This window comes from Micromys minutus (genome assembly GCF_963924665.1).
Source record: "Micromys minutus genome assembly, chromosome: 1".
NCBI classification, from domain to species: Eukaryota; Metazoa; Chordata; class Mammalia; order Rodentia; family Muridae; genus Micromys; species Micromys minutus.
Window position 1 is genome coordinate 98,114,141 of NC_137969.1, and position 24,037 is coordinate 98,138,177.

Here is a 24,037-nt window from a genome sequence, read left to right on the forward strand (position 1 = left end):
AAGCAGCTGCTACATTCAGGAGTAGGATGTGAATATCTCTTTCTCTTAGCTTTGTGAGTTCGGATGACCTTAGCCTTGACTGACCCCACTGCAAACATCCTTCTCCCACCCACGACCTCATACATTTTCCTCTTATTGGAGCTGGTGGTCCCCCGCCTCCCCACACTCACTGGGGTGAGAGGGCTATCCCACTACCTCACTGTGCTCTCAAAACCAAACTCAGGTTAGAGGAGAGAGGACTATCTGTCAGCACACGCTCCTGTGGCTTGTGCCTCACTCTGGCACACTGAGAGAAGAGATGCCGGTGGGAGGAGCCAATAAGCCTACACAATTCACTGTCAACATCGTATGTCTGGGAAGTCTCAAGGAAGGTCATCAAGTCACCATAGATTTCCTCAGCCAAATGCTATGACATACACCCATCTGAACCAGGATGGCAAATGCCACCCTGTGGTCTGCTTGCTTACCAGGGCTCTGTAAAACCTGAGGCTCTGAGTTGCAGCACTGCCACTTGGCACCAGCACATTGGGCATCTTCCAAAAAACAATTACATGGAACCTGACCTGAGTTCGTGTTTAATTAAGCAGTCCATGTTTGAGTAGATTATGGATGCCAATGAGAATGTCCATCAGTACTGGGAGGTGTTGCTTTTTAAAACTCAGGTGTCCAGCAGGAATGTTTTATATAGAATTTGCATAATCTCTTTTTTGTTCTAAACAGCAAAATTTTCTGCTGAATATACATACATACATACACACACATACACACACACCCATATATATATATACATTTATATATATGTATATATGTATATGTATGTATATATATATATATATGTATATATATATATATATTCACTGAATCTGGGAGGTATCCCAGCTCACTCAGCTCTTAGAAGCTGGGCTGTTCACCACAGGGTGGGATCCACTGCCATGACTGTGTAGAAACTCCCAGAGAGCCACTGGTCTCACTCCTGTTCTGCTCTGTGAGACCAGGATCAGTAACCACCTAACCATCGGCGCCACATGCCCTGTGTTCATTTCTGTGGGTGTGTTTAGCATTTTCCCTCTGCCCAGTGGGAGACGGTTGCTTGAAAGCACGAGAATTGTTCAGGGAAATCTTCCATCTTGCAGAAGAGAGGAAGATCAGGCCTCTTCCCCACCCCCACCCCCTCACACACAAGTGACTCAGGGGGTTTGCTGGGCACAGCTTCCCTTCCACTGTGATTTGGTGATCATCAGTGCTAAAGCCAATTAGATTTCTCAGAGTTCTGTTAGAGCATGCATTCAGCTGCTTCCACCAGGGAGCCATGCAGTGAGGGCAGAGGCCACCTTCCTCCACAAAGAGAGGTACCCACAAGGCCTACTATGACCACCAGGCTCTGTGGGTGTGTCCTTCCATCCGTATGTGCGCTCTACATTTGATATTCTGGGGTTGTGGTTACAACGAACAGACCTCACATTCCTCTTAGGAATATTACTCAATTCACCCCTCATTAGAACAGCGGGTCCTCCCAATAGGCCCAATTTTTGCACACCAAGCAACTGAGGATACAAAAAGATGAGCCAGCATCCCCAAATAAGTGGCAGAGCCCGTCTGAGCTGGAGTCTGAGCCTGCCTGCATCTTACTTTGGCATGCTACTTCCTGGTGTGCAAATTCTTCAGCACCCAGACTTTCTGAAGTGTTTACTTTGGCACTTGCAGAGCAAGTGTGAACTTTGGGATGAGTTCATCAACAGCTTTTCATTCCCAGAATGCTCCTCTGAACAGTTGTATCAGTGAGTGAGAGAAACACACATGTGCACGCATGCTATGCACACGTGCACACTCAATTCAGCACGCTTCTTGCAACCCCAAACTGCCCTAATCAACATAACCAAGTCTTGTCAGCAGACGTAAAATCTAAAACACAGTCAAGCAGTTTCTCAAAATGCCACACCCTACATACATTCCCTGACAAGTCTGTCCATGTGTCTTCTCATCTCCCTAGTTAGTGTGGCCTTTTCTGCAGCTGGCCAGCCCAAGGCACCTGTGGCTCACACACACACACACACACACACACACACACACACACACAGTGTGACTTCTTTGGCAGCTGCTACACACACATGCACAAACACACATACATATATAAACACACGCATGCATGCACACTTGCATAGTGTGGCCTTTTTGCCCCCCCTCAATCTCTCACGCTCGCGCACACACACACACACACACACACACACACAGTGTGTGACCTCCTTGGTGGGTGAAGTTCTTTGGTGGCTACACTCACGTCGACTTGCCGCAGATCTTCCTCTGGTACCATTGCTTGCAGTTGGTGAAGTATTTCTTGTTGGTGCCGATGACCTTCTGCACAGCACATACATTGGGGCTGAAAACAAAAGCAACAGTTAGCGAGATGGCCAGCAGTTAGTCCACACTGAGGTCTAGAGAGAGGAGAGACAGCCATGTTGGCAGTTTGGGGCAAACTTTGGCAGGGTCTTTGTACACCCTCCCCATAAATCTTCTCCTCAAATAAATTTCTCACGTCCACTTTACACACTTCTCTGGCAGGGATAGGTATTACACGTAAGTGAAAAGACCTTAAAAGTTTAGGTTCAGGTTCTGGGCTAAGAAAACAAGTAAAATCCAAGTGAGTTGCTGAGACCTGCCAGCGTCCTCTATCTGTACCTGCCCTGAGCAGACTTGGCATCCCAGTGTGTGTCAGAGGTCCTGTTGTCAAGATGGGGGAGGGCTGCCAGCACTTCTCAGCCAGCTCCACAGACATGCTCTGCGTGTCTAGACCAGCTGCCTGGCTCCTGTGACAACGCACTGGGAGTATCCACCCTGTAAACTAGGGTGCATGGCCAGTTGCTGTCAGGACTGACAGGGAGTGCCCTCCTAGTTAACCCACCATGGCCCATTGCTCAAAACAGCTCCCCACTTTCCCTAGAATGCATCCTTTCTTATTCTAACCCGGGGTGCAGGCCTAACTTTGTGCTGGGTACCACAAAGATCCTATGGCTGATGTCTCAGATATTTCTCTCCAGCTACCCTTAAGAACCATAAAGTTCTTGGTCTGGACAGAGTCAGGCAGAAATGGGCTCCTTAGAAACGGCTGATAACAATTTAGTTTAAAAATATCTTCAGTAACTCTGGAAAAGCAGAAGCAAACACCCCAAATTTCTGCTGAGAAGGCTTTTCTGGCGTCAAAGAACGCCGCTTGAATGCCTTTTCTTCTACTGAGCAATGGTGCTCAGATCAGGTGATGGTGGGGACTTCCCTGGAGCTCCTGGGGAAAGGGAGCTGCCACGCTGTGTGATGACAAAGGTGAAGTCTTCCTGGGCAGATGGCAATAGGCTTTGAACTGAACAGTAAATCAGAAAAGTAAAGAAAAGAGTGTTCATGAGATGTCCATGTTCACAAAACTTCGGGTGCATTCAAATGTGACAGTTTTTTTCCAGTAGCAATTCTCAACACTTTAAAGAGTGACACAGAGGCAGGAGGATTGCTCTGAGTTCAAGGCTTATCTGGGCTACACAGTGAGTTTGAGGTCAATCTGGACTGGGTTTCAACTGAGTAACTAACTAGCACACTAACTAACTAACTAACTAACTAACTAACTTGTGATCCGTAGAATCCTATGAGGAGCATGGTTTTGGGGGGGAATCTGTGGCCACCACCTCACCATTTGGGCAGTGTCCACAGCTGGGTGATTGGTGGCTTCTCCTGACCCTTTGTTTCTCCTGTTTCCTTTCCATATGAAGCATATGACTGCTTTCTGCTGTTGCTTCATAGACACCAGTGAGCAGCATGATATTAGGAAAGCCATCTCGACAGAAGACAGCAGGTAAAGACTGGATCAGCCGACCTTAGCTGGGTCTCACCAGGTGCTTAGAGGCTCTGCAGCCAGCGATCCAAGTGCTTCACTCAAGGTCCTTGAATAACCCCTGGAGAGCTCCCACAGGCCACACTCCAGCCCTTAGCCATCCTCACTCCTTTACGTCCCAGGAGTTCTCCTGTCCAACCGAGCAGGAAATAATTACTGTAGAAGAATTCCCTGCAGTTCTCCATGGGCGGCCAGCGGCTCTTCAGTGAGTCTCTGTGGATTTGGCTCAAGCATTCCTCGCCTGTGTGTACTTTCCACTGCTCCTGCCTCTGAGACAGGAGCAGAAGCTGGGGGAGGAGGTGAGCTGTGTCTGCAGAAAATCTATGCTGAAATGTACTCAAAATGAACAGGCCATTCCTGGGCTCCTCCCCGAGACCAGAAACTCTGCTCTGTTTGACTTACATCTGAAAGCCAAGGACTTCTGAAAGTTCCATCCAGTTGCTCTTGATGCTGTTCAAAAGCGTAGCCCACTTCCTCTTGTTTTGTGTGGGTGCTCCCCCCTCTGATTGGGGCTCCCAACACAGCTGTGAGCCTACAGACCACCCAGCAGCCCCTACCCCGATACCAGCTTCCTGTGTTGGCAACCTAAGCATCAGTTTTGCCCTCTGTAGAATAGAAACTGTGCAGTGGCTGGGGCAGGAGCATGAGGAGGTGAAGGCACCAGGATGATGAAGATTGTGCACTGCAGCCCAGGGGCCAGGTACAGTGTCATTTCCCTCCCTCACGGACACCCCGCACTTCCCCAAACTTCCCCTTTCTCCAGCTCTCACTTTGAATAAAGCGCTGGAACTGGAACAAGGTTATCTATCCATCTGCCCAAGGTACCACACCCATGTGTGCAAGCACACCCATGTGTGCAAGGCCAGGCAGTCCCGTGGTTTCTCAGGGACAGTTAGGTCGGAGTAAATGCAACTATGCAACAATGCCAGTGACCATGTGTCACGGCTTGTGCGCCCAGGGAATCCAGATTTCCCTTAGCGAAGGATGCTGCTGTGGTCTTTCTTATATTAATTTTGAGATGGGGTCTCCTTGGATTGCACACCTCTTGCTTGCCCCAACCTCAGGAGTAATTGGGTGAAAGGCGTGCATCCCCCTGCTGGGCACATGACATCTCTTGATCGATCAACCTATCTCAGATTACTCACACAGGTTTCCCGACATGGGGTGAGAAAGCATAGGGGATACCTCAGAGAAGTTCACTCCTTTTGTGTCTGGTTGGAAGCACATGCCACAGAGTGAGCTTCCCATAACTTTGGCGAGGCTGGTTCACTTATTCCGTGTGGGTCATCAGGCTTGGCAGCTGGGGCCTTAGCTGAGCCACCTCACTGGTCCAGTTTTCCCAACAATCAGTATCCTGGGCTCTGAAGGGAAGGTGGTTGTCCTTGGAGATAGAGCTTACAAGGTATCTTTAGAGACCCTTCACTGGGGCTGTGGCATTGCTGCTCTGGATTACAATGCTGCAGGGTGACCTATGGTGGCCTTAGTGGTTAAGAGGAAGGAGGCATAGAGCTGAATGTAACATGCAAGAAAGGCAATGAGACCAGAGGTGAACAAGGCTGGGATGAGAGATGTTCCAGTTGTCGTGGTTTTGCTTTGAAGATTCAAATCTGCATTTTTTCCCCATCTGTCCCCTCACCCCTCCATACGCACAGCCTAGGTTAAAAAAATGACCCCAGGACCTTTCCACTGCCTGCATCCTTCCAGGTGGGAGGAAGGTTGAGGAATGACCTGGGTTGGCTCTGTTCCCCAAGCACTGAGCATCTGGGAGGCTACAAGATACCCAGGTACTACATGCAGAAGAAAGGTAACTGCTCCTTAAAATTAGCATCCCAAGTTCAGGGCACACCCACTTGCTGGGGGCTGCAGCTTTGTCTGGGTCTACAAAGACAACTGTCACTAGCCACCTGGTTTGTTTTTGTTTTTGTTTTTCTAGATTTGAGTACAGACCTGTGTGGTCTCTTGGAGAGCTGGGCATAGCCTGGGGCATGAATGCCTGACCACAGGCACCTGGGCCTTTCCGGAAGTGCAGCAAAGCCAAGCTGTGTTTGAAGCAGGCACTCTGGCTGTGTGTAGAGACACTGTGCCAGGCTCTTCATCAGGGCAAAGCCTTGGCCAGAGGCGGAGTCTCAGAGAAATACCTAAAGCACCGATGGCCCATGTTTGCAAAGCTGGCCATTACTTTAAGATAGCTTCCTGTCCTGACTCCCGGGTATACAGCAGGGCAGGCTGGTACCCTCTCAAGACTCAGTTTGCCAGTCTATCTAGCATGTCTAAAGGGTGGTGAAGCCTCCTGCTCTACATCTGTAGCCAGAAAGCACTGTTGGGTGTTGAGTGTTTGGGTGCAGAGCAATCCCAAGTGCGCAGGCGCGGTGGGCACCTAGGGTCCTGACACCAGGTATGGCCAGTCTTACTCCTGGAATCACTTGACAGTGACCTGTTTGGATTTCCCCTCTATAGTGGGTACCTTCTCAGGGTGATGGTGATTCTTTGAGAGCTGCCAATGCCTCCTTCTACCTAGAGTCGAGAAAGGAGACTGAAAGTCCCCTAGGCTGGTTCATGCACTTTCATCTGACTGTGGTCACTGGCCAGTGCCCCCAACCCCTTCGCCACAAAGTGTTTTACTGTGTCCCCTCAACTCATCATCCCAAAGTCCCTCCCTCCACGCAGGTTTGGTCTCTCTATTCAATGGCTGATTTTCCTTGGCCTTTGTCCCCTGCACCCCTGGCCAGCTATGATGTCCCAGTTGAGAGCACTGGCAGCTCAGCGAGCGACCTGTCCTGTGCTTGCACCTCCCACCACAGACAGACTGGCTGGAACTTACCCGTGCTGGCGGCCCCGGAGCCGGCTGTGCTGCAGCACCAGCTGGTAGGGTGACTTGGCGGGGCCCGCCAGGGTTCCGGCAGGGCCCAGAGACAGTGCCAGAGCGAGGGTCAGCAGTCGCACGAGGAGCGCCATGGAGCTGAAGCGCGTGCGGACCCACGATGAAAGCAGGCGCGGGCGAAGTGAGAGCGGCGGGGCAGCGCACGCTGGGTTTAGTAGCCCGAGGGAGGGAGCAGCCGAGGGAGGGGAAGGGCAGCCGGCGCCTCCCAGGCCACACCACTACTAAGCACCGGCGCCCTCCTGCACCGCCCAGCCTGCTCACACACACCCTCCCACTTCGCACAAAGTGCGGGTCCAAAGGAAAGCGTCCTCAAGTTTCTCTTAAGGTATTCATGCCTGGAGCCCAAAGATACCTCCCCACCAGGCTTCGAGAAGCCTGTGCAGGAAGGTCTGTGCCAACTCCCACAAGCTCAGGCCTGTCAGACTGGCCTCTGCCGTCCAGATGCATTGATACACTGTGGATGAGGAGCAAATCTTCCTGTTGACAGAAGATAGAAAGGTGGGGAAGGGTGGGGTTCACACCTTGGCATTCAGAAATCCCTCACCTGGCTTCAGTAAAGATCTGTGAAGGCCAGGTAGATGCTATGAGGAGATAAATCAGCTAAGAACCATGCCCTGGGTAAGCTCAAACCATGCCAACAGTCACAGGTAGGGAGGTGAGACTCACCCTAGCACCTATTAATAGCTCTCCCCTCACCTGGTACTACTAGCCCCAGGGATGAGCTCCCAATAGTGGGCGAACAGGAGCCTAGCAAAGAAGATGCCTTGGGGAGAGGCAGCTGAGACTTTAGGAGTCCAGAGTGGGCACCTGGCCCAGACAGAGTCTGGTAGTGGCCAGTTTTAGAACTGAAGGCTGAACAAGATTTAGCCAGGCAAAAGGAAGATGGGCTGAGAGGATCCAAATTATCCAGTTGACCGAAGCATGCTGGGTGAAGAGTAAGGCAGAAGACAGCAGTGTATGGGGGGGAGGGGGGATGTCCAAGCTAAGTATCCCGCCAGTGTTAGGGAAGAAAGTGATGTCCAGTTGGTGTCCTGATCAGGCAGCAGGGGAGTTGAGTGAACATGAAGGGACCACACAGGAGCTGAGCGACTGTAGTGGAAGTGGGGAAGGGATGGAGGTAGGTCTAGAAGACAGTAGTGTCAAAGGAATATATGAGCTACAGGTGCTGGTTCACCTTGATTATCCACAGGCTTGGTCTGGCAAATTCCCAGGGACATCAGTGTCGCTCAGCGCTGAACGGCGTTTCTGAAAAACAGTAGCTGAAAGGTAAAGACCTGTCTTGAATAGGCATGGCAGCATGCCACGAGATGGGGCCCGAGGTTGAATCAAAAGGGAGGAAAGAGAATAAGATGAGAGGGAACATCTTATTCTCCATGATCTATCTGCACGGAGACCCAGAGAAATGTGAGCAAGCAGCCTCCTGCTACCTGCCTTCCCAGCCACGGGGGATGGCATTCTCTGAACTGTGAGCCAAGAGAAATCCTCCTCTTGTGAACTGCTTCTTGTCAAGCATTGTCCCAGCAGTGAGAAAATCGACTAGTACACCATGTGCTGGGGAGACAAAGAAGTATCAGGGAAGCCTGATGTGTTTGAGCTCTGGACACAGTGGTGGCTGCTGCTGCTGTTTAATATAAGAACAGCATGGAGGTGGGTGTCCTTTGCCAGGGAAGGATGAGAAGGTTGGGACCAGATGAGTTTGAGGTACACATGATTTATCTCAGTGGAACGTCCACAGAAGGCACAGTCCAGGGATCCAGGGAGGGATTAAAGGTGGAGATTCAGACCTGGAAGCTGTTCTTTAAGGAGGGGACATGGAGGCATCAATGATTTCCTGGAGGGGAGGCAGAAGCAGAGAGTGGTCCCTCAAAGGATGCTGATAACGCAGTGGATGGACACGGGAGATGCAGTGGGAGGAAGGAGGTCTTGAGACAGGAACAGAGAGAAAGGACGCACACAGAGCACATCTAAACAGCATCTGCTCTGCTAGAACGCACGCTGCATCTCTGAATTCAATGAGCTCCCGGTCTGGGATGCTGGAAAACACCCGTAAGAGTCAAGTGAAGGCCTGGTCCCAGAAAGCCTCCCTAGAGGCCAGGAGAAGCGGCTGTGTTAACTTGAGGGAAGAGTCTGAGAGGCACACTTTCCACCTTCCAGTCCAGCGCCCCCATCTCCCTAGAGAGGGAGAGGGAAGGGGGGAGGGGGTCTGAGCGAGGCTAGTTAGTGATCTCACCCATCCTCACTCCCCTCGCCATAAAACTAACATTCGATGAGTCGAGTTTTTCCATGAGCTCAGTAAGGAGATCACAGTAATGCTTCAGTTACTGTTTAGATATTTTTAAAAATTCCACCACAAGCTCCACACTGCCCCAAACCATAAAAGGCAGTAATGTAAACATAACCCCCATGGTAGTAGCTGCTGCTTCAAAGATGTGATGTTGCTTGTTGCTGGGTGGGGAGGCCCTCCAGTCCCCAGACCTAGAGCCACCAGGGCAAAACACAGACCTTTGATTTGAGAAGCTTTTTTCTTTCTTTCTTTCTTTTTCTTTCTTTCTTTCTTTCTTTCTTTCTTTCTTTCTTTCTTTCTTTCTTTTTTTCCACGTTAGAAAATCTAAACAAGAGAAAATGAGGCTTGTTTGGAACAATAATTACTAGACCTTTACTAGGTACTTTAGAAAAATAGCTGCTTTGTGTTTAGTGGCACAATCAAGCTCACTGGGAGTTAGTTATTTGAAAACAGCTTCAGACTGCAGACAGTGGCCCTTCAGCAACAGAAGACAAGCCACTGTTTCCAATGAACTCTTTTCATGGGCTCTTGTGTGTGTGGACCAGAGGACGGGCATCTAGCCAGCTCAGGCTGAGCTCCTCCCACCCACAAGTTCCTGGTGATGCTTGAGCACTAAGGGTCAGAGCTTTTCCAGAGGACACTCGGCCCCTCTATCCTGCCCTGTGTTCATCGTAGAGAGCATGCCAGGCACGATATTTCCAAGTTAAACGAGCATGTTTCCTTTCTCATGCAGCGCGGTGCTGCCCTGTTCACGTGAGGCACATAGGCAAGAAGCTACAGCCCTGCTTGCTACAGTTATGGGCTGACTACAGATGTGGGTGTGAGCTGACTTTCCAGAGCTCTCCCACAGCCTTGACGCTCCAGATGTGACATGTAGAAAGCACCACCACTGGAGAATGTGTTAGAAACGCAGCCTTCTGCAGACCCTCGGAGTCAGGCTCTCTTGGTGATCTTCTCTCCAAGCCCTGGCCTATGGGCTCATGTTAGATAGGTAACCTTCAGGTGAGGAAAAGGGATGTGTCAAACGATTGATCCAAAAGGAATATCCTGGAATATTTACCCTGGGAAGTCTCCACTCATGCTGAGGTTAGCTCCCAACGTGGATGACCATCCAGGTGTGACCACCAAGTGGCTTTCCCTCTGGGTCTTCTTGTTGATAGTGACCTCTATACACTGAACAGGGGACAGAGAATTGGGTTCCAAGTCATCTTCTTCCCTCCACCCCACACTCACCCACCCCCAAGGCTCCAAGGGAGGCTAGGACAGACCAAGATTTGTGACAGTTGGGTCTTAAGACAAAGCCACAGCTTTGGACGTCCCAGCCGATGGAAATTGCAGCTGTCACAGCCCTGAAACAACACTGGGCTCCCAGATTTTGCCCCGAACAGCACAAGGCTCCAGGTTTGTTCTGCTCAATGGCTTGCTGTTTTCCTGTCTCCAAACACTGGCTTTCTTCATGAGAGTTTGCCAAATGCTACTTGCTGGTTAGAACCCAAGTTTGTTTTCCAGGGAAATTGATTTTTCATAAGAGAGCTTCATTGATTTGGCTCAGCTGAAATCTCCGAGAAGAACCCAGAGCGTTCTTGGGGGTTGCTTTAACTGCCTAACCTCAAATACTTCTGCAGAGTGATGCCCAAGGGCGGTGGTTGGCTGCCTTATGGGACCAGGCTTAGCCACACCATTCTGCTGTTTCCCTGGTGGCTCTGCATTCTGAAGTCAGGAACTCACACAGCTCTCTGGCCTACACATCCTTTTGACATCCTTGCTGATGGCACCATTCAAGGTTGGAAACCCTGCCCTGCTTTAGAGGCAGGTAGACCTCACATAACAAGTTCCAGGCCTGTCTGCACTAGGCCCAGCAAGGAACTCACCAGAGTGGCCACAAAGCTAGTAAATCAGAGTCAGTATATGAAGAGAGCAGACCCTACCCCCAGCCTGCTGTCTCGCAAACCACCATGCAAGCTGTGGCTTGTACGGAAGCCCCGAGTGTGATGTGTGACATGTGCCCATTGTCAAGGACCCATAGTATCGGATCCTTGGGGAAATGGAAAAACCCCTCTCTACCCACGAGGCTCAAGGGGATGGAAAAGCCTTCCTTGCAGCTCCAAGTGTGAATATTCACAGTGTGTGCAGAAAATGTCCACCATAGCCTTCCCTCCCCAGATATTTATGCCTGAAGACTGGTCCCCTACAGAGACGGCTCCTGCAGACCTTAGCTAAACCTGCCCCTAATTCCAACTGTATGCACTAACTCTGCCTATGTGTTCAACTGGACACAACAATCACACCAAGATTCCAGGATACTGATGCTGCCTCTCCATCAGAGAGCCCCGTTCACCTGATCTTAGCTTTCCTGTGTGTTTATCGTTTCTTCTTTCCTTCAATGTCCCGGCCAGCTCTGTTCCTGGAGGAGTTGTTCAAAGATGTTCCCCTCTCCACGTAGGGTAGCTACGTAGCTTCTGATACCCTACCTTTTTCTTTGTGTAAAGGTTTAGTCAGCAAACCCTCTTGGCTTAATCCTCCCTTGGTAAAAGGCAGGTTTGGTAAGGAAAGTGGTAGCCCAGTGTTCAGATTCATCCCAAAGTCAAGGTCCTTTGAATTAGTATTATTTGACCAGCTTCAGAGACAGGTAGACCTCTCATAGCTAGTTCCAGAGCTGGCGGGGCTACAAAGCGAGAGACTGTGTCTCAGACAAATGACAGAGACCACTAGCCGACTGTCTCTGCTTCTAGCGCACAAGAATACTTATCTATGACTCAGTGAGTATTTTTGGGATGGTGCTTCGCAGGCTCACCAGAGGGGAGTCTAGCTACACAGCCACCCTGCTGGTAGCCTGCCTAAGACTCCCTGCTCTCTCCAGACCTCCATCGTATTTCAGGTGTTAACTCTGAGGAAGCATTTAGAATGTCAACAACAACCACAACAACAACAAAGCCACAACTGAGCAGGTCAGGGATGCAGGTTGGTTGCAGAGGGCTTGCCCTGCAAGTGTAAGTCCCTGGGTTCGATCCCTGCAAGTGCAGCAAGGAAGCAGATACTCACTTCATTTTTAGATCTGAAGTCCATCCCTGCCATCAGCATGAACACATAGGTAACTCACAACTAATATTTCACTTTCTGAATACTGGGGCCTTTTGGAGGAGCTGTTTATTTAGTCCCTACATTGGGGATCTAGGCCTCAGGCTGAACTTCATTACTTCAGCTTATAAGGGATTCTTTCATTTATTTACATATGCACATGTGCTTGACACAGAGTACATGTCCAGGTTAGAGGACAAATTTCAAGAGTCATTTCTATCTACCATGTCAGTTCCAAGGATGGAAGTCAGCTGGGACTGAAATCTTCAGGCCTGGTGGTGAGTGCCTTTACCCACAGAGCTACTGCCCTTCTGCTTAGACTGTCTAGACCCCTCTTCCATCTTCTACACTTGAAGCGATTCCTCTGTCTGACCATGGCAAGGCAGAGGTGGTTTTCCTAGTGCGGCTCCCTCTGGAGATAGACTCGTATCCATGAAGCACTCACCATATCTCTAAAGCCCTAGAAAGTCACAGAGATAAGAAGCCAAGTATCATGGCGAAGGGTTGGCTGGGCACACTGAAAGAAAGAACTGTACATACTCTGTCTCATTACTGACCAAATATATGTCCCATGTATGCGAATTAGTCACACTAGTCTAAAAGAAAGAACTCTAAATACTTTGTTTCATTACTGACCAAATATATGGTCCATGTGTTCGAATTAGTTAAACTAGTTGCATTGTTTAACATTTAGGACATCAAAGTCTTGCAACAACAAAAGTCACTTCCTTTTTAATGCAGCAGCCACATTAGGGGCTGAGTTGGTCCTATTATTAGTCAGTTCTTTAAAAAAAAATAAAAGCAGAAACCAAAAAAACTGTTCTGGCAGTTTCCAGAAGTTAGCACACTCCAGAAAGTAGGTCTTGATGGGGTCTTCCATCTGTCTGAGCTCTCTCCATAGCTAGCCTGCAGTGGGCTGCACACCACTTCCAGACAGGACTGAGTCATGACTGGCGGGAGGCACTCAGCCCATAGGGAGCCAGATGCATACACAGTGAAATCAGCACTTAATACAAGGCTCTACGCAAAAGCAGCTCCTGAGGGAAGTACCAACCACACTCCACGCCATACAGCTGGTGTGGGCAGGGAGAGGGGCAGGGGTCCCAGACTCTTCCCAGAAGAGGTGACTCATCATTGGAATGAGAGGGAAGCTGTGTCAGCAAGGTAGCCTGCAACTCCTCAGGCAGAAACTGTAGATGACTGCCCGGCCGGCTTTCTGGTTCCTGTTAGTACTTGATAATTCGGGAGAATCAGGAGAGCACGAAGATGTCGCATTTAAACGCACTCATTCCATCTGGCCAAATAATGCCGTCCTCACTTTTTATGCGAAACCATCTTTGACCGTGTTCTCAACACGGTGAGGTTTGAGTCATTTAGTCTTCTCGAAGGGAGATCATTCTCACTTCTCCAAAAGCAAGAAGACCAAAAGTAGGCCCTGAGAATTGTGGGTTCTTGGGTCGTCCGCAGGGGCATCAAACAGCATCATGAGTTGGAGCTATTTGTGCTTCTGCAGAACGGTCTGGTTGCTTGCAGTTTCAAAAAGACAAGCAAGGACAACAAGTGGAGGCCTTTATGGTCTGCAAACACCAGGCCCTGTCTATGTGGCCAAATCCAATAAGTGCAAGTTCTACTGAGCCCTTGGGACAAAGCGGCAGAGTCTGCCAAGTTTGGGAAGGACATGATCTCAAGGCTGGGCTCACTAAGGCTTGGCATGGTGATTAAGGTACAGCATGGTGCACAAGTGTTTATTGAGATACAAAGCTCACGGAAGCTCCCCCGGAACAACGATGTTATGCCATTGTGAGTTTTTCTCTTCTTTAGTCTCTATTCTAAACTCAAGTTATCACTTCTAACCAGAGAGTTAAATAGAAAGGAAGACAGTGGAGTCATGAGACCCGGGCTTTCATGCTCTCTCTTTCTAATCGATTCCAGATGTGCGGGCTGGCACGGTGTCAGCTCTGGGACAATAACGAATGGAAGTCCTTTTCCCAGCTAACAGCAAGCGGCTACTGGTCCCAGCAGCATGGCCTCAGTGTTTTTATTTCAGAGGCTTCACTTGGCTGGAGGCATTGGCCCATGCTGGATGTTTACCTGGCAAGGACCTCAGAGTAGATGATAGCAAGCCACAAAGATCGTAGCTCAAGATGTTTCCTCCAAAAGAAGGCCACAGAATGCTTCCAAGTGGTCCTAAGCAAGGGTCACAGCAGAGGCTAGATTTGGGATAGAAACCTCTTATGGTAGAAATGGTACCCTGGAAACCATTAGCTTAGGACCCCATCCTTCCTATAGATGAAATGCTTGTCTGTTCTGTGGTCCAGGAGGAAGGAAGCAAGAGAAGGTTATTCCCAACTGCAGATGCTTACAAAAGCCAACCACGTGTATGAGACAGAATCAAGTGATTGGGGCCACAGACAGGCGCACAAAGGGACCTAATAGGGACAGTTAGGCCTGTTTTCATGAAAGAGATTCCATGAAAGTGGTTGGATCTGGCTTGTTTCAAGTGGTTGACCTCCATCTTTGAGTCAAGGTCAGCCTTGAGCACCTTGGCTTGTGACCCAAACTCTTCACATGTGGCTCAAAGTCTTGAACCAAGTTAGCTGAGTCCAGCTTCCCATGCTGAACTTGGGCTCTCCCCTGGGCTTCACAGTCTCCTCTGGACTCCCAGTCATTGAGCAACTTATTTTGCCATAAACCACAGAGAGAATCAGCACTGAGAGTCAGAAACTAGAAGGAAGACACAGATTGGTTTACGTTAAGTGTGACCTTCTTCAGTAGAGGGATGGGAAGTTAGGTGGCCAGGATGGTATTGCCAACCCTCTAGAGCCAACTATGAAATGCCCTTGGTTTGGTAAGAATTAGCTTTGTGCTCTTGGGAACACAAGGAGTACTGGCTTGTGGCTTTCCAGGAACATGCCACAAATAGAAGATTCTGGAAGATCACAGAAGGTCTTCCTTGTGGTTCTTAAAAAGAATAAGTCCCAGTTGGCTTCGACTTGTGGGTGAATAGGGGGCTGTTTCCCTGAGTCTGGGAATTTTGTGGGTTTGAAGAGACCACCCTGAAGGGTGTGACCCAGAGACAAAGAATGAGAAAGGAAGGGGTTGGCAAAGGGCAAAGGTCACTTTGGGGCAGCAAGAAAAGCAGAGGCTGTCAGCTGAGTGACTAGTTCTGACTTGCTAGGACCAAGCAAGTGTGAATGGACAATCCTGCCTTCTCATCCCTGCTGATGACTCTGCTCTTCTCTGGCCTGGGACAGCAGAAGCAGGCTGAGACAAGTAACATCATTATGTTTACCATTATCAGCCCAGAGCCCCAACCCAGAGATCAGTGGACATACATTCTTTTTGCAGGCCAAATACTCCCAAATAAACCTTGATTTTGGAGCCAACATGTGAGCATACATTCCAGAAAATTGCCTTAGGGATTCATGCCTTAGAAACCAGCAGATAGGATACTGGTAGCCCCTGTCTGGCTAGACTGGGTTCCATGCAGTACTGCCCAAGTTCCAAGAAGATACAAGGAAAGCCCACAAGTTTGCAAGAGGCCTCTCTTCCTCTTAAACTTAACAGCCAACAAATGATTAGCGACACGTTATCTGTGATACCGTGTAGTCGAGCAACTTAGGTAGTAAACACAAAACTTCAAAAGATCCTTTGTTTAACAGATGCCTGTCATTGTCTAGGGAGACAGGGAAATAAGTGACATCATTTTCAAAAGCAGCAGACATGCATCTCTACAGCTAATGTTGGGAAAATCTTCTGTTCTCCGAAGCCAGCCTGACTTTCACTTGCCCACAACAGTTTAGCTTAGACAACTCCTTGTCTAGGACACTCGTGTTGCTGACCATAACCTGGTAGGCACCCTTCTCTGGCCACCTTCTATTGGCCATGTTGGTCTACTGTCACCATGGCATGCCTGTCCTCTTAACTAGATCACCAGATTGGTAAGGGTCGGGGGGATGCCTGCCCCATTCCCAGAATTCATCACCAGCCTATTTTTTATTCATGAACTCCATGGCATGATAGGAGGGAAAAACCACTGTGGGCCTACAGTCTTTGGAGAAGGTGTGTCTTAAGATTTTCTTTGAGAAAGTTTGAAAGGGGAAGGTGGGTGAGAGACAAGGAGCCTAGCTGCCGCCATGTTCCCACTCACCATGAGGTTTCCACGGGAACAAACCTGGGAACCATTGCTCTTAGCAAAGAGGGAGGGTGTTCACTTAAATGGATGCTCCCCACCCCCATGCCAGAAAGGTTTCCAAGATGCCAACTATGCTAATGATTCTTTCCATTTAGCAGAGTGGTCTACATGCCAGGCCACTTTTTGGGATATCTCGTCTGATCTTTCTGATGACCTTGTTGAAAGACACTTGTCTTCATTTTTGCAGATGAGGGGCTGAGCCTCAGAAAGGGCGGGACTTGGCCAGCACTGAACAAGGACTGAGCCAAGAGTCTTAGCCAACGTTGTTTGGCTCAAAGTCAGCAATCTTCAAATACATTGTTTATAAACCTCCTCAAAGAATTGACCCTCTTGCATATTTCAAAGCTCATATATAAAGATTTTTATCATATGTTTAAAATCACTGCCTGAAATGTTAGAGCATTATACATTGAATGTGTAAATACTTTATTTTTTTGTCAAAATATTGGAAATGTAAATTTGGTTCATATAATTATGAAAAAATTCCTCTGCCTATTTCAAGTCCATATCTTCCCAGACTTGGGCAAGTCATTGCTCTTATAGGTGAGTTCTCTGTAATCAGAAATAATAATGGAGCCTACAGGCTGTTGGGAGGATTGGATGAGTTACAGGAGCAGAGCTTGGCACAATGACTGGTCCACACAGCTTAGTACATGGGGCCACCAGCCTGTGCTGTCATACCGGCCCAGACTCCTTTGGCTGATGAGCACAGCAGGACTTCCATTTAATTAAATCGAGCATGTTACTACCTGCCGTAGTCAGATCCAGGGAGAAAGACAAGTCTATGTGTCATACTAGAGACTGCTTCGATAGAACTAGGCGCATACTCTGCCTGCGTCTTGACAGGTCTCGGAGCCTGTGCTGTCTCCCTGCCTTCAGTAGGGGTTCTGGCACAGTGCTCCAGGAATGCCCACGGAGGATCTGGAAATTGGTTCTGGTAAGGTCTACATACATACCCCGAAAGATCTTCCTGTGGCCCTTCAGGGAGTATTATACTATTTTGAAGTTCCCATTTGTCCTTGAAGTATTAGAACCACATGTGACTGAAATAGCCCTCTCTCAGCTGAGGCCAGCATCCAAGGCATACCCAAAGGTTTTCTCATTTTGTCCTCTCCAGATCAGTTAGATTGGCACTCGGCAGCTGCAGGGCCGAAGAAACTCCCTCCACCCCCTCTCTCTGCCCTTTCTCTTTTTAAACAGGCATAGAGCACTACATGGTCCATGTGGTGCTGGGAATGGAGCAGTGGTACGTGTGCTTTACAAATGTGCACTATGCATGCACACAGCAACTGAGCCACACCCCTAGCTCTTTAAAGATTTATTTATTTATTTTGTGAATACACTATAGCTGTCTTTAGACACATCAGAAGAGGGCATCAGATCCCATTACAGATGATTATGAGTCACCATGTGGTTGCTGGGAGTTGAACTCAGGACCTCTGGAAGAGCAGTCAGTGCTCTTAACCACTGAGCCATCTCTCTAGCCCAGACTCTCACTATCTCAACAATAATCTGCAGCCCAGAATGGTAGAATCTCTGGTACACCCTGGAACCACCCTCTCCTTGGAATTGGAACCCTTAATAAAGGTGTGGTGATCAAGTCTGCCTTCACTTCAGAGTCACTGATGGTTGGGGACTTTAAGATACCCAACACCCTGCCACATACCCTGGACCAACTTAACTAGAATCCTTAAGAACCAACCAGACACACAGTTGCACACACTTACTGAATGCAGTGTGATATTTCAGGACATGTATGCAGCATGGTATCAGACAAGGCTGGCTTCCTTATCTATAACCTGGAACATGAGTCATTTTTTGGTGTTGTTGGCCTTCTGGGTTGAATATGAACCCTCTCTCCCAAAGGTTCATGCATGAAACAGTTGATCCCTAGTTGGTAGTGGGAACTTAGGAGTGGGGTCAAGCCAGATAAAGTAGGCCCCAAGAGTCAAGCTTCTAAAGTTATACCTGGTCTCCAGCCCCTTCTCCACTCCTGCATCTTGTCTGCCTGAGGCAAGGTGTGGCCTCTGTCACATGCTCCATTCAATCACTGCCAATGCTATGTTTGCTTTATTGTGAGCTCAGAATCACCAGTCAAGGGCTCTGGACTGAGACTCCTAAAAACAGGAGCCCAAATACACCCTCCTTCCCTTGTTGCTAGCATACCAGGTCATTCTGTCAGAACAATGAGAATCTGACAAGCCCAGCTGGTAGGTAACACGAAAGGTAATCTGCTAACTCAATACTTTGGGATTATCCGTAACTGTTGACCAGAGTTACCCTGCTGAGTCACAGAACGGTAGAAGTCAGCTCTCTCACCCAACTCCATCTCTGAACCTATTGGCCTTCTTCTCTCAGACCTTTCTCCTCATGGTCCTCCGGGCTTCTGGTAACTACATTTCTACTTCCCCATTCCCAGGAGATCCATATTTTAGCTTCCAGATATAGTCCAGCGCATGTGGCATTTGTCCATCTGCAGGCACCCTTGGGTTTGCTTTGGTTTGGTTTGGAAGCTCTCCAGTGATCCTAGTTCGCAGCCAGGCTGAAAACCACAGACACACCTAGGCAGGCACACCTCCCGTGTGTATCTGCTGTACCTTGAGCTCCGGGCGGCCTCTAGCCTTTTCCCACCCACGGCAAGATTCCCCCCAGCATGGCCTTTGCTCTCCCCGCCCTAGATTTCCCTCAAACACTTCCCTATTTTTCACCCAGCTGAGTGACTCACGCGTGCCTCCATTTCCCACAACCCACCCTTGATCACCCATCTCCCCCATCTTGATCAAACTTGTTTGCTTTTTAAGGGCTCCCCACCCCCAACAGGGACTTCCTCAGAGCACACCATCTCTAGTTTTTTCCTCATATGGCCTTCATGTTCTCTCCTTTGTTTCTCCTTCCCACTAGACTGGGGACCATGAGGGCAAAGTGAAACCACTCTGACTTTGCTGATCCTAAAGCCCCCAATGCTTGACTGTGCACATAGCAGCGGCCATGAATACCGCCCCCCTCTGCCCCCCTGTACCTCATCCAGGTGGAAGGCAGACCCGGGAAGCCCAGGAAAGGCAGACAGGGCCTGACAGACCTTGACACTACAGGGGAGGTGACAGCCACCGGGGAATGGCCTGCTAGCTTTGCAGCAGGCTAACTGGGTTCACTAAAGCTGTCACAGAGTGCTCTCCACATGCTCGGGGGCCCTGGGTTCAATTCACAGCCTTAATAGGGGTAGGGGACAGCTCTTTAAAAACCACTATTCCGAAAGAAGTAGGCAAACCTGACATAAAAGAAATTGCTCTCCTTTCTTCAACATAAAAAGTTTCTGTCATGTATCATCAGTTAACACAGAATTTGGGCCTCTCCCTTCTAAATAATAGCTTTACCCTTCAGTAGGGCAAGACTCCCCCCCCCCCACAACTGGCAGAAACTGACCACCAGACTTCAAAGGGAACATCCCCCAACCCTCCCGTCACTGCCTGCAGCTCACCCGGGCAGCTTTTTTCTGCTTTGAGACAAACTCACAATAAAAGTTCTTTTAATACAGAGGCTCACATCTGGGCTCGGAGTCTGCTTCTGCTTTCCTTCACACTATGGAAATCATCTCACAGCCTGCCCTCACAGAAAGCCAGGCATCACAGGGAGGGGACCTCGCCTAACCATCGTTGGCATTCACATTTCTTCAATGGGTACCCACTCCTAACACTGCCGTGCCAGGCTATGCTGCAGACAGAGTCAGCATCTGGATCCGCACCAATCGAGTTCAGAATTCTTGAAGATCAGATTTGGAACCTGTTGGTTGTGGGTGAATGGTAGAATCATTCACTAACTAGCATTTCAGCCCCAACTCTTAGGCACTGGAGAGGTGTGAGAAGGGTTTTTTTTTCTGGAGCACAGTAGCCAGTGAGAGTAGATCTCTAAGTTGTAGACATGAGTTGGCTTCTGCTCCTCTCCTGGGTGTGCAGTGTGCAGCCAGAACTCCACAGGCCCCAGTTAGAACAGGGCCAGCTTATCTAAATTAGAAGCCCCCAACTTCCCAAGCGTTAGGCTTGGAACAGGCTGCAGAAGCTGCCGGAAGGCCCGGGGGGGACCTTTAGGAATATGCAGCCATGTGTCACACTTGGCTGATGACTAGCACTCTGAGGGCTGCTCCTGGGATCTCCGTAGCAAGTGCAGCTGGCCTCTGGTGAGAGCCAGACACCTTATAGACTGTCTCCAACTTTGGCTGTGTCTGTATCTCAGCAGAAGCTTCCAGTGGGCTGGGCAGTTCCCTCTCCATTCAAACCTAAATCTCCCATGGAAACTTCAGCCCAAAGGAGAAAAGGAAGTGGGGTTTTCTGAGCCAAGCAGAAAAGCCTGTTTGTACGTGCCCACGCATTCCAGAGATGAGACTGGGATGATGTGCCTACACTGAGAATATCCCTCATTCAAAAGCAAGCCTCTAAGAAAGCTAACTAAGGAACTCAGAAGTTGGTGTTTTGAGTTCAAATTTGTCATGAGGAAGACTAAGACTCAGCCAGTGTGGTGTTCAGCGTGCAAGCCCGAGGGTCTGAGTTCAGATCCCCAGCATCCCGGTAAAATTCTGAGTGTAGCAAAACATACCTGTGACCCTGTCACTGGTGGGGGTCAGGTGGGCAGACAGGAGCATCTCTGAAGCTTGCAGGCCAGCTAGTCAATCCAATTAGTGAGCTCCAGGGTCAATGAGAGAATTGATATCAAAAAATAAGATGGGGAGTGATAAAGACAATGGTCTCTGGCATCCACATGCATAAGCATATAGGTGTGCACACAAATGAGTGTGCATGTGAGTGTGCGTGAGCATGTGCGCTCGCACAGCCACACACACACACACACACACACACACTTTCTGATGAGAGCTGAAGTCTTGACATTTACCCAGAAAAGCATGAATGAGCCACACCGAGAAGAGGAAACAGCTTACCAAATATCAGCATAAATTCCCAAGATTCCTTTCAGTTACACAAGACTCTACTTCCTCTTCCTCAGAGACCGTGAGCAAGCAATTGTCTGAAACATGGGCCGGAATAAACTACAGCAAAGGCTAATGCATACTTACATGGAAGTGTGTGCTCTCGTGTACGAAGTGAGGCATACGGCATTACAGACGGCCCTCTCAGTGAGAGGGGCTCCAGTGCCCCAGTTTTACTGGAGGTTGGAGGAAGCTTTTCTCAAGTTTGTTTCTGGCATTGAAGCACAAGGTTGATGAAGTAGTTTGTTTTTAGACCTTTGACTACAAAACACCCAGAGTGAATCCCTCCCCTGTTAGCCTTGGAAGATGACCGACCACCCATCTCAGGATCCTCCTTCAGCCGTGAGCCACAGGCTGTCTCCATCACAAATGCCCAGTGCCCACATGTAAATGCGTAGGCATTCACCTCCCGTTAGCTATCAGCGGGCATGGCTTTCCAATCCCGCACAAAAACAGATTCAGATGAGAAATACTTCAAAGCTTAGAACAAAAACCCTCTTCTTGTACTCCCAAACTGCCTTATCAGAAGGGTCTGTCAAGTGCCTTGGGCTGGGTTCTCAAACTCCCGGGCATATTTGTGGGGTGAAGTCCTGGAGGCTTTGCCTTTGTGGTTCAGGAGGGCTTCATGGAGGGGAGAGAGAGTATCCTAGGATGCTGGTGGATTAGAAAGTAATGTTTCAAAGTAAAGAAAACATGGCAGGAAATCACCTACCAGGATGTGCTGTGCCCACCAAGATGTGAGTGTAGGCTTCCTCATCAATGAAAGAAAAAAACGTGGAGCCAAATCTGGACTTGCCTGAGATTCAGAGGGGAAAAAAAAATCTTCTCCCCACACTGTAATTCCATCTTGTTTTCCATGTAGGAACTGAGACAAAAACCAGTTGTTAAAATAATGTCCTTTAAACTGAATGCTACTCATAACACACATGGTGTGAGGAGACCGAGGAGGCACTGCCCCTGATGGCCTTTGCTATCAGTGCTCCTCCCTGAAAAGCCTCATTCCTTCCAGGCCAGCAAGGAAGGTGGCTGTGTTTCTGAAGGAAAAGTAGCAGGTGTTGAGATTCTGTAAACTCCACCCCACAGTTACCTAGCAACAGCCAGGGATGCTCTGCCCCAGTGACCTGGCACTATAGAAGGGGCTGCTTGCCCCCCTCCTCTCTCTCTCTCTCTCTCTCTTGGTCCCTTACCCTCTTAGCCTCTTGCTCTCTCCCCCTTGCCCCTCCTCTCCTCATTCCCTTCTTCCCCACCTCCACATGCTCATGGCTGGCCTCTGTTTCTCCTTCCTTCCCCTACTACCCTCTTAATTCCCCTTCCCATGCCCTGAATAAACTCCATTCTGAATAAACTCTATTCTGTATTATACCAACTATACCGTCATGTGGTTGGTCCCTCAGGGGGAAGGGATTCCCCACATGGGTCCCCCAGAGGCATCCCCTTTGACCCCATGCCTTGCCATACCTCCATGAAGCATACCCCCCCATCTTTTTTCTAACATTCTATAAAAACAACAGCAGGGTTAGGAAACCATAGAGGAAGGATCGAGGGAGACTTCATGAACCAGAAAGGGCGTCAATCGGAGCTAAGCGTGACTTCACTGATCATCCCATCACTGTGCCTATAACCATACCCTGAGCTCTATGTGTGAAAGCAAGTTTTCCTCCTTCGTTTCCCTTCCTTCCTCTCCTCTTCTCTTCCTCCCCTCGCTCCTTCCCTTCTCCCCTCTCCTCCCTTTTTCTCTAGTGCTGGATATGGGAATCCCCCATCACACACGGAAAGCCCCATCTCCATCCTGGTACCCTAGCCAGCCAGTTCACAAAATAAAAAAGCAATGGTTGGAATTTAGTCCTAACTATTTATGTAACTGAAGCCAATGCATTCAAAATATTACTTCAATATACATTTTTAAAAATTAGAATTAGTCTTCAGTTCTTTTTTTTTTCATGTCAAGTATTTAAAATCATACAAATTAGACAAGTTATACTCCAGGAACTACCACCTATGCATTTCTGAAAGGCTTTGCATTTTATCCAAAATCTAGACAGTAAGTACTAGGAGTGAGGAGCAGAAATTAAGCCAAGCCAAGCTAAGCCAAAGGGCCACTTTGGTGAGGTTAAGCCTTCAGAGGCACAGCAAGGTGGAGCAGCTGCCACCATCAGTTCACAGCTCAGGGGTGAGTGCATGCACCTCCTCTTCTAATCCTCATGGAGCAACAATAAAATATCAGGGTTGTTGCAAAGTCCATCTGAGTAGATGGATGGTTTTTTTCGACGGCACCCCCTTTAAAAATGAAGTAGCTAGTCTTCGTGTAAAAGGCTTGTCACACCGTGAGGGTGGCAGAGGGAGCAGAGACAAGTGACAACCCAACAGGAAGATGCAGTGGTTGTGGGCCTCATCAATGCAAGCAAGATGGGGCCAGAGCACAGTCATTCAGAGCGTCACCCATCTGGAATGAGGACACAAAGCCAGCACATCAGTCATGAGCTGGAAAGGACGTCAATCAGATTGGAATGGCCTGTTGGCTTTATGTGACAATGTTCTGGAACCTTGGGAGGAGCCAGGCACAGCTTAGGTCAGAACTCAACAATAGTTCCCAACACAATCAGAACTCAGAAGGTGGGAAGTGACACTTGGACCTCCACAGACCATGTAGCCTGGGGTTAATGCAGCCAGGAGCTTCTCCTAACCGGTGGGAGCTAAGAAAAGCCCTCCTTAGCATGCCGACACCATTCTGAGACCATGAGGTCCAG

General features: G+C 49.0%; 1 protein-coding gene across 1 annotated transcript in view; it reads right to left on the reverse strand.

Annotated features, from left to right (window-relative positions):
* The window catches only part of TGFBI (transforming growth factor beta induced), a 29,917-nt gene extending 23,055 nt beyond the window's left edge, over window positions 1–6,862 (reverse strand). The window contains exons 1-2 of the mRNA XM_080921010.1: window positions 6,696–6,862; window positions 2,279–2,377 (exon numbers count right to left, since the gene is read on the reverse strand). Coding sequence (XP_080777136.1) covers window positions 2,279–2,377; window positions 6,696–6,829 — 233 coding nt within the window. The 5' untranslated portion in view covers window positions 6,830–6,862. The remainder of the gene's footprint in view (window positions 1–2,278; window positions 2,378–6,695) is intronic.
* Between the last annotated feature and the right edge of the window lie 17,175 nt (window positions 6,863–24,037).